The 18,099-nt window shown below is 35.6% G+C and overlaps 1 protein-coding gene across 2 annotated transcripts in view; it reads right to left on the bottom strand.

Annotated features, from left to right (window-relative positions):
- Window positions 1-15,086, bottom strand: part of ACYP2 (acylphosphatase 2) — a 220,009-nt gene extending 204,923 nt beyond the window's left edge. The window contains exon 1 of one of the 2 annotated variants that reach the window (XM_020996282.1): window positions 14,996-15,086. Coding sequence is in view for 1 of the 2 variants with exons in the window: in XM_020996281.2 (XP_020851940.1) it covers window positions 14,746-14,905 (160 nt within the window). In the remaining variant the exon portion in view is untranslated. Of the gene's footprint in view, window positions 1-14,745; window positions 14,956-14,995 lie in introns of those variants that run through there. The other variant, XM_020996281.2, reaches the window with a different exon arrangement.
- Between the last annotated feature and the right edge of the window lie 3,013 nt (window positions 15,087-18,099).

Genomic DNA, 18,099 nt, shown 5'->3' with positions numbered 1-18,099 from the left:
CTGCAAGCAAGCTAATATGGCTGGACCACAAAGTATATAGAGAAGAGAAATATATAATACTAGAAAAGGTGCCATGTTATGAAGAGCTTTAAATGCTAGACAGAGGAATTTATATTTGATCCTAGAGGACATAGACATTCGATGATTCATAGCAATACAACATTCCTGGGAGAATTCTGGTGTTTAAAAATAAATTGTGTGTCAGAGAGTAGTTTACAGTTGTTGACATTGAAGCACAATTTCTAATCATAAAATCCAAGTTACTCTTCCCCATTTATTCAATTCTGAATTGTCCATTTGCAGTGATAGTCCAAGATAGATTTTCTGATAAATTAGCCTAATGAACTTTCTATCCAACTGAATATTATAACGTGGGCAAGATAGTCTACATGCCTCACTATGGAGGCTCTGGGGTTTGATGTAATCAGAATGCCATAAATAAACAAGAGCATGTGGACTACCTCCTGACATATAAGGAATCCCCTCTGCATTTTGGTCTCTACATGAAACATATTCCAAAACTGTGATGAACACACATACCCCTATTTTATCCCTCACTTAATATTGATAATCAGAGGGTCACTAAAGAATACTATTTCTGCAGTTACATCTATTACTATGTATATGGGCCACATACTTCATTGGAGGAGGGTCTCAAGGTAAAAACTATTGTCATTAACAAATCTTGCAGGCTCTTGCTTTCTCTATACCTTTCAGTAAATTACGTGGCTGAAGTTCTGATATGCCATAAAATATCATTTGTGAAAGGCTGACTATTCTGTTCTCACAGTTTAGATACCCTTGATACACGTTTAGCAAATTCTCATAGTGATAAGGAAGTATGTATGTGGATCAATAGTTGCTGATGTTTTCTCAATAAGCTTTCTGGGTAACAATACTGTCTGACTTTTCCTAGTGTTTGATATTTTCATCTCTTTGAAACGTCTCTTAAAAATCAACCCCTCAATGCTTTCAAAATTGTGTCACTTCTAGCAGAAATCTCTTCTATTGGTGCTTGATTTGGTCCAACTTCATCTTCTTCAGTGTCATTTCCATTTCTTCATATAGTACATTAGCTATAGAGATGATGAGTCTAAACTTCCACTGTAATCCATGCGGAGACTAGACTGCAAGAGAAATACTGACAAATCATTTTCATTTTCTACCTAATTGCTATCCTTCCAGTTTTATATATAAATGATCTTAGATCAATTTGGCTTAGCTGTATCTCATGGTAAGCTTTTTTCAGGTTCAATTTCCCCTCTATTTAGTTTTTTCCCCACATTTACTTATTTTATTTTTAATTTACAGAATAAAACTAACATTTCCATAACATAATATGATAAAAAGATGACTGCACATGAAACAACAAATCTATTACGTACAACTTGCTATTCCTTTTAAATATATAATAAAGTTATCATATAAATTTCTTTCTTTTCATTTTTTCCTTATTTTTTTCTTCCCTCCTCCCTCCTGCCCTAGAGATGGCTACCATTAGACACAAATAGATATATATATATATAGATATAGATATAGATATAGATATAGATATATAAAATTATTTTATACATACTTCTATTCATCAGTTCTTTTTCTGGATGCAGATAGTGCCTTTCTTCATATGTCCTTTATAGTTATTTTGGATATTTATAGCAGTCAAAAAGACATTCATTTAAAAAAATTGCTATTACTGTATAAAACATTATCTTCTGCTCATTTCATTCTTCATTATTTTGTGCAAGTCTATCCATGTTTCTCTAAGATCATCAAGTCCATCACTTATTATAGCACAGTAATGTTCCATCACAATCATATACTACAACTTGTTCAGCCATTCCCCAATTGATGAGCATCCCTGCAATTTCCAGTTCTTTGACACCACAAAAAGAGTTGCTATAAACATTTCAGAACATATAGGCTCTTTTCTTTTTTTCCTAGTCATCTTTGGAAACAGACCTAGTAGTAGTATTGCTGAGTCAAAAGGTATAGGCAATTTAATAACTCTTTGGACATAATTCCAGATTGCTCGCCAAAATGGCTGGATCAGTTCACAATTCTACCAACAATGAATTAGTGTCCCAATTTTTCCACATCCCCTCCAACATCCATCACTTTCCCTTCAACCATTTTAGCCAGTGTGGTAGGCATAAAATGATATCTCATGGTTGTTTTAGTTGCATTTCTCTAATCGATGATTTACAGTATTTTTCATATGACTACAAATTGCTTTTATTTCTTCACTGGAAACCTTCCTGTTTCATAACCTTTGACCATTTATCAACTGCAGAATGACTCATACTCTTACAGATTTAACAAAGTTCTTTATATATTTGAGAAGTGAGACTTTTATATAGAAACTATAAGAATTTTTCCCAATTTTCTGCTTTCCTTTTGATCTTCGTGACATGTTTTATCTGTCCAAAAACTTTTTAATTTGATGTAATCAAAAATACTCATGTTACACCTGAGTTTACTCTCTATCTCTTGCTTATTCATAAACTGCTCTCCCCTCCATAAGGCTGATAAGTAATATGTTTAATTTCTTTTATGAGGCAATAGCATTTACAATTTTCTGCTGTCCTCGTTTTACAAAAGTGGATTTTTTTTCCCACTACATCAGATATACCCTTGGCTTCCAGGGCTCTCTATTTAGTAAGGACAGCAACTGTTTGCTGCCTGAGGTAGTTTCTGAGCTCTTTTGGTTTTCTCATTATAGTGTCAGCTTTATAAGAGCTAGCACTTATCAATAATCTATATCTTTACCTTTGTAGAGTACTATGAAAACCTTAAAGAGCTATATAAATGTGAGTTATTTCTATTATTATTATTATTATTATTATTTACCTTTGGCCATTCCCATTTTTCAAGGTCCACAGCTTATTTTAGTAGGTCAGGTTGGAGTTGGAGTTGGAGTTATATGCAATGTTAAATCGTCACCTATATAGTTTTTTCTAATTTGCAGTTGAGTTTGACTTCAGAACTGATTATTCTATGGCTGATTCTAAAATAATTCCTGCATTAGTACCTAGTTATTTCCTATTTGTTAAGATATAGTAAATTTCATTTTTTAAAGTGGTCCATACCATGTCTAATGCCTTCCACATCTCCTCTTGACAAATATACTCAGAATATGTACGTGTGAGGCTTCTGAATAGTCTATAATAATCCTTTGGCTTCTTCCATTTCTTAGATGGAATCCAAATTTTCCAACACACTTACCAAAGTCCTCCCCTGTGTGTACCTTTCCACAGAAGCCACTAAGTATCAATGTATGTATTGACTTGATTTGGGGAAAATCTTACTAAAAACTTTGTAGAATTTATTTATTTTCTGTAACACTTGTTGCTACATATCTTGCAATTATGCAATCATGATATTCCTTGAGTATGTATATATGCTAATCATGCCTGATGCAAGGTAAGATGGACAGGGCAAGATGAACATGAAAGGATAATTCTTATTGCCCTTACAATCCCTAAAGAAACAAACTTCACCAACTTACATGGTTTCATTTATATATCATTATAAAAATTCAGTTCTTCTATTAGTATTTTGGTTAGCTGATCTGTCATTTGGAGTAACAATAGTTAAACTAAGGTTTATATGCAATACAGAAATAATGTCATTCTTAACACCATCTGCACCCTTTAACTGCCACTCTACAAATGAAGAGCTGAGTCGGGTAGAAAGGAATCCAAGTGTTGACCAGAATGGAGCAATAACATGATTTTGGGCTACATTGAGAGGCATACTGTCCAGAACAAAAGGGACAGTAAGTCTTACTTATACTTTATCCTTATCAGGCCATATCTGAAGTATTATGCTCAGTTCTGAGCATCACATTTTAGGAAGAACATTAGTAAATTAGAGAGCATCCAGAATTAGGTGACTAAGATTGTGAGAAGACTAAAGATCAATGTCATACAAGTATCTGTTAAAGGAATTTGGCCTAGAGAAGAGAAAAATTATCGAAAATGTTAGCTATCTGTAAATATTTGGAAGATCTTCATATGAAAGAGGGGTTAAACATATTCTGCTTAGTCCTAAAGGCAAAATTAACAATAATGCTAAAGAGGGGCAGATTTTGGCTTGGTATAAGCATAAATTTGTTAAGAATTAGAGTAATCCAAAAGTAGAATGGGCTATCTTGAGATGAAGTAGGTCCCCTTCCTTACTACTAGCTAGGTATGCTATAAAGGATTTTTTTAAATTAGGGGTTTGATTAAATGGTTTTTGAGGTCCCTATCATGATTCTACATTTTTTTCCTTGATAAATTACAATGACTAAAAAATGTATCACTTAATCACCAATCTGCTAGTGACCTACATGTAAACCCAGTCTATATTTAGATATTCTAATCAGAGGACACAACTGTATTGCTGGAACTACACTCAAATCTTTTCCAGTTTAGAAGAACCTACCAGAGCTTGTATTACAATGGCACATCCTTTAATAATCCAGGATCATCTCAAATATTTAATGAACACCGTCAAATTTATAAGAATGAGTCATTCCTCAATTGGTAAACGGTCAAAGGATATGAACAGGCAGTTTTTAGATGAAGAAATCATGAAAAACGCTCCAAATAATTACCTATTAGAAAAATGTAAATTAAAATAATTTTGAGATCTCACACTTATCAGATTGGCAAAAGTTACAGAAGGGGAAAATGACAAATGTTGGAAGGGATGTAGAAAAATTAGGACACTGATACACTGTTGGTGGAACTGAGAACTGACACAACCATTTTGGAGAGCAATTTGGAATGACACCCAATTATACACTTTGACCCAGGAATACCACTATTAGGATCAGCGGAAAAGGAAAAGAACATATATGTTCTAAAATATTTATAGCAGTTCTCTTTGTGGTGGCAAAAAACTGGAAACTGAGGGGATGCCCATCAATTGGAGAATGACTAAACAAGTTGTAGCATATGATTGTGATGAAATACTATTGTGCTATAAGAAATGATATGCTCAATGATCTTAGAAAAACATACGACTTGCATGAAATAATGAAAAGTAAAATGAGCACAACTAAGATAACATTGTATACAGTAATAGCAATACTGCTCATACAATAATCATGAAAGACCAAATCATTCTGAGTATTATGAATATTCAAATCAGCTACAAAGCATCTATTAAGGAAGATGCTATCCACTTCTAGAGAAAGAACTAATAAAACAGAAGTATGCACAGTATAATTTTACATATATTTATAAATCTGTATAAAATGGTGAACTTCTCTAGCTTAGGGTGGGTGGGGGAGAGAGACAGTTCGAAACTTCAAATGTAACAAAAATTAATTTAAATTTTTTTAAAATGTAAATTATATAATAAATTCTACACATTGCTAAAAAAAAGAATCTAGGGTCACCTCTATGGCAAAGACACATTAAAGTAGGTCTTTTGTGGAGGGATAAAAATGCAAAATAAAAATATAAAGCAATCTGTAAATAAATACAAAATCACATTTCAAAGCTAACTACGAAGGATTTTTGCCTTTTATCTTTTGTCAAATTCACAGATATTGATCTGAAAGGGATCTCAGAAGAGATCCAACCCACCTTAATTTAAAGATGAGGAAACTGAGGCTGAAAGAAATTAAGCAATTTGTCTAAGGTCACACAGCTAGTCATTATCTTAGCTGGCACTCAAACTCAAGTCCTCTGACTTCATAGCAAGAACCAGTGTTCATCAACTCAGCAAAAAAATGGCAGGTCAGAAATGCACAACTGAGCAAATGTTATCTAAAATGGGCAATGTGTTGGTTTGTTTTGCTTCTTTTAACAGAAGGGCTTTATTGAAAGAATAGGAAATTAACTTTCATATACAAGCAATGAATGCCTCTGGAATGTAGTAACCCTTGCCAATTTGCTAGATGTAAGGTCAAATCTCAGAGTTGTTTTAATTTGCATTTCTCTTATTATTAGTGATCGGAGCATTCCTTCATATGATTGTTAATTGTTTGGAATTCTTTTGAGAACTCTTTATATCCTTTGATCACTTACCTACTTAGAAACGGCTTGTCATTCTGCCAAATGCTCCTCTGAGAAATGTGACAGAAAGATTTTTTTCCCCATTCAACTGTTTCCCTTCTTATTCCACATGTATTAATTTTGTTTGTGCAGAAGCTTCTCAATTTCATGTAATCAAAATTATCTACTTCACATATTTATAATCTGCTTCTATCTCTTATATGGTTAAGAATATGTATTCTTAAAAAAAAAAAAGAATATGTAACCTCCCCATAGCAGTCAAAGGCATATGATCTATTTCTCTTCTAATTTTTAGGGTACTTTCTTTAACATTAAGGTCATGTAACTAATTTTGAATTTATTTGAAATATGGTATGAGAAGTTGGTCTAAGCTGAATTTTTGCTGGACAGCTTTCTAATTTTCTCAGTTCTTATTAAATAAGGAGTTCTTTCTTAACTTTCTGGTTTAAAGAATACTATGCCATTGAATTACATAAATTTATGATTTCCCCTTTTTTTAGTATGTTCCATTGATCTACTTCTCTGTTTTAAACCAATACCAGATTATTTTTATTAGCACAATTTTATAATTAACTTTGAATTCTGGAAGTACACTTTCCCCATCATACTTACTTTTTTAAAAACTTCACTTGATATTCTAGATCTTTTGTTTCTCCAAATGAATTTTCAAATTCATTTCAAATGAAGTTCCATAAAATATCTATTTGATAGTTTGGCTCATTTAACATTAATACTATAAATTAACTTTGGAAAGACTGTCATTTCTATTATATTGGCCCAGTGATAAACACTGAATATTCCTCCAGATAGTTAAAGTATTCTGTATTTCTTTAAGAAGCATTCTCTAATTGAATCTATGGACAAATTTTGTATGCTTTGGAAGACTGACTCCCTGATATTTTATGCATTTTGTAGTTATTTTGAATAGGATTTCCTCTTGAGTTTTGTTATTATTATATAGAAAGGTTTTTTTCTGGGTTTATTTTGTAGCCTGCTACTACCAAACCTTTGTCTCAATTGTATCTTTCTAATTGACTAGTGTTCTAAGTAAACCATTGGATCATCAGCAAAAAGGGATAGTTTTATCTCTTCTATGCCTATCTTTACATCTTAATCTCTTTCTCTTCTCATATTACAACTTCTAGTAATTGCTATTTCTATTTCTACTGATTATTTCTAAAACTACAAGAAATAACAGCATAGAGAGTGGACATCTTTACTTTACTCCTGTGTTTAGTGGAAAAGCTTCTAGTATATCCCTATTTCATATAATGCTTGTTTTTCATCTTACATACATACTTTTAATGATATTTTAATAAGATCTTTCTAAGGCTACATATTGAAAGATGTTTAGCATAAATAGATGTTGTATTATATCAGATTTTTGTGTGTTTATTGAGATAATCATGTTGTTGTGGATGTTTTTGCTTCAACACGATATTATTGATTGGTTTCCTAACACTGACCCATTCTTGCATCCTTGGTATAAATTCAACTTAGTTATAATGAATGATTCTTAGATAAATTGTTGTAGTCTGACAGAATTTTATTTGGATTTTTTAAAATTGATTTCATCAATGACATTGGTCTATATTTCTCCTTCTTTACTTTATCCTTCCCTGGTATGATTAGTAGGACTATATTTGTCTCACAAAAAGGAGTTTGATATTGCTTTCTCAATTTTTAAGAATAATTTATGTAGTGTTTCTATCAATTTTCTTTAAAAGTTAGAAAGAATTCTCCTGTCAACCCATCAGATTCAAGAGGTTATTTTTCCTTTTGTTAGGTTCTTCAAAATTACTTCTATATCTTTTTCTGAGGTTGGATTATTTAAGATCTTTATTTGGACTTCTGTTAATTTGTGTATTTTATATTTTTGGAGGTAATCTTTTTCTTCTGTACTCTTGGTTTTGTTAGCATATAACTATGCGTAATAAGGTCTGCCGTTTTTAAAAATTCTTTCTAGTTTTGCTGTGATTTTTACCTTATTCATTTCCTACTTTGTTAAGTTGATTTTTTTTCCTCTTTTTAAAAATCAGATTAGCTAAAGGTCTATCAATTTTGTTAGCCTTTTTAAGGAACCAGCTTTTAGTTTTATTTATCGTTTCAATAATATTTTTGGTTTCTAATTTATTCATTTCTCTAATTTTTAAATATACCCTCTTTTGTGCTCATTTTATGCTGGTTAACTTGCTGGGATTCTAGTTTTCACATCCATATTTATTTGAATCTCCTCTATTTTATTAACATATGGCTTTAGGGACACAATTTTTCCCTTGGGAACTGCTTTAGCTGTATCCCACAAATTTGAGAAAAGTTTCATCATTGTCATAGTCTTTCACGTAATTATTGTTTCTATTATTTGTTTTTTGGCCCATTCATTATTTAGAATTTAATTGTTAAGTCTCCATCTAGGTCCATTTTGTTTGTGTACCCTGAACTTTGTGGTCCCTAAACTGAAATAGTATTTTTATTATATTATGATCTATAAAGGATGTTTAATCATTTTGCCTCTTTATATATATTTGAAAAATCTCTGTAACCTAATACATGGTCAATTTTTATAAAATATGTACAGTTATCCCTTCCACATCACAAGGGTTAAGGATGTGGCACCCCCACAATTTGGAAAATCCATGTAAAATTTTTTGGACCTCCCTTGGTGCCAGACAAAAAGTCAGAATTACTACAGTATTAAAAGACAAAATGTTGATACTATACAATACTCTACATATATCTTATGCATTTCTGAGTTTCTAAAGTTTTTCTGTGTCATCTGCTGGCCTTTCCATGTCATCTACGGCTTCTCCAAAAGTCCTCAAAAATTCTCATTTAATTTTTTTGTGCCCATCTGCAATATAGCAAAACCATGAAGGGAAAAGTCATGATGTAGAAGGGGTATAACTGTATGTTGTTCAGGAATCACATTCTGAATGTAACATAAATCTTTTAGCTCTATTTCCCCCAGAAATTTGTTAAATTCTATACTTTTATTTTTACCTGTTAGATCTTATCAAATTTAAGCAAGAGACATTAAAGTCCCCTACTATTTCTGTACTGTCTATATCTTCTTATAATTCAGTTAATTTTTCCTTTATGAATTTAGATGTTAGGGTATTTGTAACACATGTTTAAATATTTATATTGGTTTGTTGTCTATGGTTTCTTTCAAGGCAATATAATTACTTTATCTCTTATTATGTTGTAAATTTTTGTTTTTGCTTTGTTTAAAAGTATGATTGCAACACCTGCTTTTTTTTTTTTTAGATATCCCTGGAGCCTAGTAAATGTTTCAGCCTCTCATTTTTATGATGGAAGTGTCTATTTTTTTTAGTCTGTTTCTTGTAATTAACAATTTGTTAAGTTTTATTTTCTTATCTAATCCTTCACTTGTATTTTACTGAATTTAATCACTGTCACTTAAAATTAAGTGATTTAGGTTTATATTTTCCTCCATTTGTGTTTCTAGTACTGCTTTTTACTTTGAATTAATTATTGTTTTGTTCTCGATCTTTTAAGATAATATTATCTTTTCAGTTATTTTAATATACCTTTATGCAACCTATTGATTTGAAATCTCTCACTCTTTCCCCCATTTCAATCTTTTCCTTTGCCTCTTCACTCATTCTTCTATAGTCACTCTTCTTAGTGAAAGACAACAAGAGTTATTTTCCTTTACTGTTTACTGCTAATTTGATTAGGGTATATCTCTCATTTTCCTCTATCTTCTACATCCCCACTCTTCTTTTATGTACTCTCCTATTCTGCAGTCTAGTTGCAGAAATGGCATTGATTCACATTCATCTGTTGGTGGGAAAGCGTATGTTGTGAGGTTTAGTCCAGAGTGTTTCAGGCCTATTCTTCCACCTTTATTTCTTCTATTTCTTTGAGTATTACTTTCACTTATACTTTGTGCATTACTTTCAGCTTGTGTATTTTTAGAATGAAATTTCTACATAGTCCCTGTTATTTCTTTTTTTAATCCTATAAATGTTCTTCTCTTTCTTGTTTCTTTTTTTCCCCTTTCAATAGTTTCTAGAGATGGAGTGATTTATTTTATTATTTGTACATTCCCTGGAAGTTTACTTACTTTCCTTGTGTTTCTATCCATTGAGGTGTTTTCAAGTCAAATAATCTACTTATATGTTGTTGTTTTTTAAGGATTTCTTCAAATATCTCTCTAATTGAAAATCTTTTTTCATTGTTGATTAGGTAGAGATGTGCAGATTTTTCATTTTGGATTACATCTTGAGCTCCTTTGATTCTTGGAATATATCATTCCATTCCCTTCTATGATTTCTGGTGGATTCAGAATACTCTTGTCCTTAGAATTTCTATTTCTTTATGTTTAACATAAAGACAGGTAGGTGGCATAGTGGATAGAGTACTGGTCCTATTTCATCATTTTGATTCAAATTCCTTTTTTTTGTAATACTGATTTAGAAACATATTCAATCAATTAACTATCCTTGTATCCACCATCCCTTCTGTTTTAATGTCCTCCCTACTGATTTTTCTGCTTGTGCTCAAGGTTTCTAACTGAGCTTTCTTCCTCCTAAGACTGATGTTTTTGTCTTTTTTCTCCTTTATTTCCCTACTGCTACTTCCTCTTTGATGATAGATCCCCTGAGGGCTGGACCCCAAAGTTTTCTCATCTTCCTCCCACACTGGAGAATTCATTTTTCACTGGTTTCAGTACCAAAGTGAAATCTTGGGAGACAGGATGATTCCAGATAGAATACAGTCCCTTTTCCTTGAGGCCTGGTGCAGCACCCTATGCCAGTTCCCTCTATTTTTTAGTTCTGTAGTTAAATGCTGCAATGCCAGGAAGGACCTGCTCCCACCTTCCTATACTTTCCCCTTCTCTGAAAATGGGTGGGCAGTTACACCTGCCACTTGTTGCCACAGAATGGTATAGAAAGATCAGGGACAGAGGATACCAACAAACACTATAGCAGCATCAGGGAAATTGTTGAGTAGTAGGTTGGACTGGCATTCTGCCAGAATATAAGGGCTGATTGGTGAGGGAGAGGGTATATTGAGTGTACACATTAGAGATTCAATTTCTCTTCTGTTAATTCATAAGACTATTATCTTGTTAGGCTTCTTGGTGTCTTGGCTATTGGAGACCATTTTTTGGTTATCTGACTTAGGCTCATAATTCCCTTTTTGGTGAGTTTTTGAGTTAATAGGGTATGGAGAAAATGTCTAGTCCTCCTTATTGGTCATGTAATCCATACTTTCCATCAATATTTTTCTATGATGCTGTGTGGCCAAGTCATGAAATAATATATTCTTCAAAGACATAAAGTTATAGACAGTAAAGAAGTACTTGGTAAGAGTAGGCAGACAGCAGCCCATTTACCAGTAGGAGAAGCAGAATAAAGGATATCACCAAAGAGATATGGTACTGGAATAGAAAGTAGACTAATTAGGTAACAACAAGGGACACATATGGTTGACTAGAATCCATACTACATTAAGAAATCTAGAGGAAGGCTTTAGCATGTTGTCTCATAAGCTGAGAAGGTATGAACAAATTGTGATCTGCACCATTAGGAAGAGTACCCACGATGATGAGAACAAAAATCCATCAAAGTGAGAAGTAATAATAATAAACAATTCATTTATGTAAGGCCTTCAGATGTACAAAACATTTTCTTTACAACAATCCTGTGAAGTTAAAGTATTATTAATATTAAGACAGGTATCCCAGGGGTTTTAGAGAAAAGATGCAAAGAGGAAGATACAGATGGAAACAATGCTGCATAGACCTGGAGGAAGCTGGAAACACAGACTGGAGGAAGAACAAGGGGCTGAAATATCAAACTGTCTCCCCTAAGGGGTTACCCTTTGATCCTTTCCTCTCCCAATTGCTTTTAAATGTTTACTGAAATCTTTTGGTTTTATATCACTTTCATTTCCCAGTGTATCCACCACCACTGAAAAAAAAAACTATTTCATTTAACAAATAAAAAGGGATTGGGAGAGAAAGCAGTAAAACTAACCAACACATTAATTAAGTCTTATAGTGTACTCAAGTTACATATCCATGGTCTGCCTCCTCGGTAAAGAAGAGAAGAGGGTGCATCCACATCTTATTCAGGATTGACATTGGTCATTAAAATTACACAACATTCAGTTTTAATTTTTGATGTATCTGTTGCTATTCCATTTACATTTTGAAGTCACTATATATTATTTTCATGATTCTACTGCACTTGTCATCAGTTACCTATATCATTCAGTCTCTGTATATTATTCAAATATTTTCATAGTCATTGTTTCTTATGGTACAATACTATTCTATCACATTTAACTACTACAATTATTTAGCTACTCCCCAGTTAATGGCATCTACTTAATTTCCAGCTATTTGCTACTACAAAAAGTTAAAGCTATTTGGACATGAACATAAAAACAAAAAGCACCAACATTTTTAAAAAATTATATTCATGGTTACAAAATTGTCATGAACAAGTATGGCTCCAAAGAAGAGATATGAGAAGACACCCAACCCCACTCCACTGAAGTGGAGGGAGGTCCACAGGTATGGCACATTGCATATATTTTCAAACTTTGTTAATGTATTGTTCAGTTTTGCTGATTTTTTTGGTCTATTTTTTCTCTTTTCTTTAATAAAAATATTGAGATATATGAGATGGATTTTGGGAAGAGAGATAATAGGAGAAATTCTGGTGATGTAAGTATAAAAGAAATCAATTAAAATTTATTTTAAAAATTTAAAAATCTAAAAAATTCTATTCATAAGATTTATTTTTCCACCATGACCTTATGTTTAATAATGTATATTCTCTTCAGGAAAGCTTTCCATCAATCACTACACTCACCAAGTTTTTCTCCTTCGAATGTGCAGATGCTGAAATGGGGGTAAGAGACACCATGGATAAGGATCACATGGCTAGGTTACATTTGTTGTGTGTGTGTGTGTGTGTGTGTGTGTGTGTGTGTGGTGTGTGTGTGTGGTTTAAATAAGCCCTTTTCCATGTGTAAGATCATTATTAGCCTAAGTGCTTGCAGGGAAGTTGAGGGCCCTTTGCAGGGGATCTGAAAGACCCTTTGAGGGAAATAAAACAAGACAGTCAATAGAATTCCTAGAATTTTCTTGGATGAAGGGAAACAAGCCAAAGAGATTTTTGCCACACCCAAAATTATACCCAGGTCCTCATAACATTAAGACGCTCCAAAACAGATTATGTAAGCAACACAAAAATCTCAAATCTGTTTCACATTTTCTTATGCTATATCTAATAGAAGATACATCTTAATGTGTAAAACGTATCTTTGTAACTCTCCTAGCACCCAGCACAGTGATCTGAACACAGCAGCTGCTTGATAAACAGTTGTCTCAGAATGAATAAAATATTGATATTTTACAAAAAGCTCTCTTTCACATAACATATCCCCAACCAGCAGCTATATAACCCTCCCCAAAAAAGGCCTCTGTATATTGCATGATGCTTCTTTCTCATATCATGGTGCTACCCATAAGTATGCCTGTATATTATATGTCCAAGAAACGCATGGAAAAAAAAAAGGAAAAAAATCTTCAACACTGCCAAATCTCTCCCTGTAGACACAGAAGTAATTCATCCTAAGGGCTCAGATTTTTCAGTTGGCAGTGTTTTAAAAGCTCTCCCTAGGGCCATTTTTAGATTTTGCTGAATATACTTCACTGAGGTATTTAGGTCTTTCCAGTCTCTTTACCCTCAGCAAGCAGGGGGTCTGAAAATCAAAGGCTCCGTAGTTCAAACAAAGAGAATAAAATAAAACAATCCCTTTCTCTTTCCTTTCTCTTCTTCTCCCCTTCTTGATCCTATCTCCTGCCTCTTTACTTCTCTCTTCACATTCATCTTCCCTATTTCCCTTCTCACTTTTCTCTCCTTCTCCCACCACCTTCCTCTCTCCCCCTCCCCATTCTCTACCTTCCTCCTTTTCTTCTCTTTTCTCTTCTCTCTCCCTTTCCACTTCTCCCCTTTCTTCTCTCCTCCTCTTTCTACTCTCCTCTCTCTCCTTCCCCACCTTCCATTCTCTCCCTCCTCCACTTTCCTCTCCCTTCTCCTCTACCCTTCCTCTCTCTCTTTTCCCCCTCTCTCCACTCCTCTCTCTCCCTTCTCCACTTTCCTCTTCTTTTCCTCTCCTCTCTTTTTCTTTTCCTCTTTCCATTCTGCTCCTCCCCACTTTTTTCCTCCCTCTTTTCCTTTCTCCCCTCCCTCCACTTTCTACTTCCCCTTCCTGTCTTCCCCTCCCCCACTCTCCACCTTTCTCTCCCTTCTCCACTTTCCTCTCCCCTTTTCTTCTTTCCTCTCTCCTCCCTTCCACACTCTCCACCTTCCTCTCCCTTCACCACTTTCCTCTCTGTTTTCCTCTCTTCCCCCCCAACTTTCTCCTCTCCTCCCTCCACTCCCCACCTACCCTCCCTCTCCCTCTCCCCCTCCCCTCCCTCTCCCTCTCCCCCTCCCCCTCCCTCTCCCTCACCCCTTCCTCCATCTTCCCCCTCCCGGGGGAGGGGCGCGCCTGTTTTTCTGCGCATGCGTGCCTAGCCTCCTTCCCGCAGCGACTGGATGCGGTGTCAGGCGGGGTAACGGGACGACTACCCTCGGCCAGGAGTATCTTACACTGGCCTTCTCTCCTCCCCCCCCTCCCCTTCTGACTTTGACCTTTTCCGCTTTAAAGGCAAAGGTGAGGCTGAGGGAGGAGGAGCGTCGCGTCCTACCCTGTACTCTGCCGAACACCTCGTAATCCACAGATTTGAGGGTCCTGGCGGTCGACATAGCGGCGGCGGCGGCGGATCCCCGTCCGTGGAGCCGCGGCAGGAGCCGGGAGACTGAGGCGCCCAGCAGGGGGAGGGGGAGGAGGAGAGGGAGGGGAGCCATCGGTCACGGTCGCCGCCGCCGGCGCGCCTCCTTCGGCATAACCAGGACGGGATCGCGCAGGGATCATGCTTCTGGGAAAAGCAAACGCACCTGGGGCGGCTGGCAGGGGCAGGAGAGTAAACTGAAGATCATGGAAAGAAGTAATGGAGAACAGGAACGCACGCTCTCCCAATGTTTGTCCAACATTAGTTGGGTGCTACACGTCATGCCCAGGAAGTGAAAGATCAGACTGCTGAGGATAGAGGGGTTTTACTGCTTTGGCTATGGCCAAATCTTGCTTCCCACCTCAGCCCCTTAGATGAGCCAGTTGCAGGCTCCTTGTTAAACTAGGGAGTTGATTTTTTGATAGTTATGTGAATTTAAAGATGGACTCGAAATGGACCAGTTTGTGGACTAAGGAGTTAAAGGAAAGCTTTACCTACTCCCATTTTACGGATAAGGAAAATGAAACCCAGAGCGATTAAGTGAGTTGCCCAAGGTTGCATGGCTAGTAAATTAACAGAGGTGGTATTTAAATCCAGATGCACTGATGCCAAAGCAAAGGACCTGAGTTCAAATGCCACCGCTGTTAGTACCAACTCTATTATGGAACAGCAATTTTTTTAACGTGATGGATCACCCATTCAACTCCATAAGTATCGACTATATGCAGAATGCTAGTTAAGGCTCCAGGAAATATGCAGTGGAAAGCCAAAGTAGCTACTCTCACGGATTTTAAAGTTTGGTAGAAATAAGATGCACTTGGTGACTATAACATACAAATAAGATAGGTTCAAGCAAAGTACAGTGTCAGGTCCAAGAAGATAAAGTTAGGATAGGCTTTTTTTTTAAGGCAGTTGGGGTTAAGTGACTTGCCCAGGGTCACACAGCTAGTAAGTGTCAAGTGTTTGGTCTGAGGCTGTATTTGAACTCAGGTCCTCCCTACTTCAGGGTCGGTGCTCTATCCACTAAGCCACCTAGCTGCGCTGAGATAGGCTTTTTGGAAGACAAAATTCTAGCAGGTGAATACAACCTGTTAGTGTATATTCTTTATATTCTAAAATTTAGAATTATATCACATTCAATAGCACTTCAAGGCTTACAGATCACTTTCCTTAAGAAAGTCCTGTAATTGATAATATTAGAATCACACGGGATTCTAAGACATGCTAAAATGACCCCTACTGGCAAGGATCTTGGGAGTAAGAGGGTAGAAAGGAGGAGAGAGACAAATGCATTTTATATAAATGTATATAAAATAGATATAAGGCAGTAGGGGTGGGAGTGCTGAGGCTATGCAAAGGCCTCATGTAAAAGATGGTGCTTGAGGTGACCCTTGAAGGAATCCAAGGATTTCTGAGAGAGTGAGGAAATTCAAGGCATAAGATAACCAATACAAAGGCATGGAAGTGAGACTCCATAGGACAAGACCAGTTTGGCTTGACTGCAGTCTGCATGGAAGTGGAGGTGGTGGTGGAATAATGCGCTGGGAAGTTATATCATATTATTTACCCAGAGTCACACACATATAGTAGCAGGCAAGGTCTTCTGATTCTAAAACCAATGAGCTTTCATTATAATTATAATTCCATTGTATTTTAGAAATTTCCCTCCCAATCTCTCCATTCTTCTTCCCCCTTCTCCCTCAAATAAAAGACAGAATTAAAAGCTTGGAAACTGCCCCCAAAAAAGTATTTAAATCATCTTTGAAATAAACCACATTTCTCATATTAGGAATCATCAGCTTCCTTAACTTTACAAACAGAATCAGAATTTGAGAGTTGGAAGGTACCTCAATGGCCTTCTGGTTTAACTCTTAGAGAAAAGGAATCCCTCACTAAAATATCTGACATGACTTATCTAGCCTCTGCTTGAAGACCTTGAAAAAGGGAGACCCTACCACCTGTTGAGGCAGCCTATTGCACTTTTTGATAGCTCTAATTGTTAGGAATTTTTTCCTAATATAAGTCTAAATTTGTCTCTTTGTATCTTCTACCCAGTGCTCCTGGTTCTTTCCACTGAGACCAAACCAACTCTAATGCTTTTATTCAATAGCCCTTCCCATACCTGAATATAGCTATCATGTGCATCTGAGTCTTTTCCAAACTGAACATCTCTGGTTCCTTCAATTGATTCTCATATCATTGATTCAAGGCCTTTTAATATCCTTATTGCTGTCCCCTGGATATCTCCAGTTTATCAATATAATTCCCAAACTGTGGGTCCCAGGACTGAACATGGTACCAGAGATGAGTTCTGAAAATGGCAGAGTATAGTGGGACCATTACTTCTCTACTGGAAGCTATGCCCCTCTTAATGCAGCTGAAGGCACCATTAGCTTTTTGGCTGCCACATCATACTATTGATTCATATTGAACTTGTAGTCCACTAAAACCTCAAGCTGTTTTCCAAAACTGTTGCTGTTTAACAATGCTTCTCCATCTTATTCTTGTTAAATTTTTTTGTGTCCAAGTACAACATTTTACATTCATGCTTACTGAAGTTCATGTTGTTAGATTCAATGTCAATAAACATTTATTATATGCTTACTCTGTGCTAGGTACTATGCTAAGAGCTAGAGATATAAAGAAAAAAAAATCAATCCCTGTTTTCAGTTCATATTTTGATGATGTGACAACATGCAAAAAGTTATATATATAAGAAATGGAATGTGATTTCAGAATAAAAGGACTTATAGTTAGAGGGACCATGAAAGGCCTCCTGGCATAAGACAGGATTTTAGCTGAGTCTTCACCAAGGAGGCAGAGTCAAGAAGGGAGAGCATTCTAGGCATGTATCAAGTCAGTGTGATGAGGCACAGTTTGGAGATGGAGGTCATGTTCTAAGGCTAACACTAGGTGGTAGAGTACATGTTGAAGAGTAAAGTATAAGAAGATTGAAAATACAGGAAGAATCTACGTTTTCAAGAATTTTGAGTATAAAAGAAGCCTTTATTTTTTATCCTAGAAGTATTAGAGAAACAGGAGAGTTTATTAAGAGAGTGACATGATCAGATCTTTACTTTAGGAAAATCACTTTGGCAGCTAATTGGAAGATAGATTGGAACAAGGAGAGATGAAGTAGGAAAACCAATAGTCTAGGAATGAGATGGTGAGTGCCTGTGCCAGTATGGTAGCTGTGTGAGTAGGGATTAACAGACACATATGGGAGATGTTGTGAAGGTAGAAATGACAAGACTTGGAAATAGGTTGGAT

The sequence above is a fragment of the Phascolarctos cinereus genome, unplaced genomic scaffold, assembly GCF_003287225.1.
Source record: "Phascolarctos cinereus isolate Bilbo 61053 unplaced genomic scaffold, phaCin_HiC Scaffold_2;HRSCAF=192, whole genome shotgun sequence".
In the NCBI taxonomy this organism is placed as follows: Eukaryota; Metazoa; Chordata; class Mammalia; order Diprotodontia; family Phascolarctidae; genus Phascolarctos; species Phascolarctos cinereus.
The sequence above is the reverse complement of the archived record's forward strand: the minus strand, read 5'-3'. Positions and strand labels throughout refer to the sequence as shown.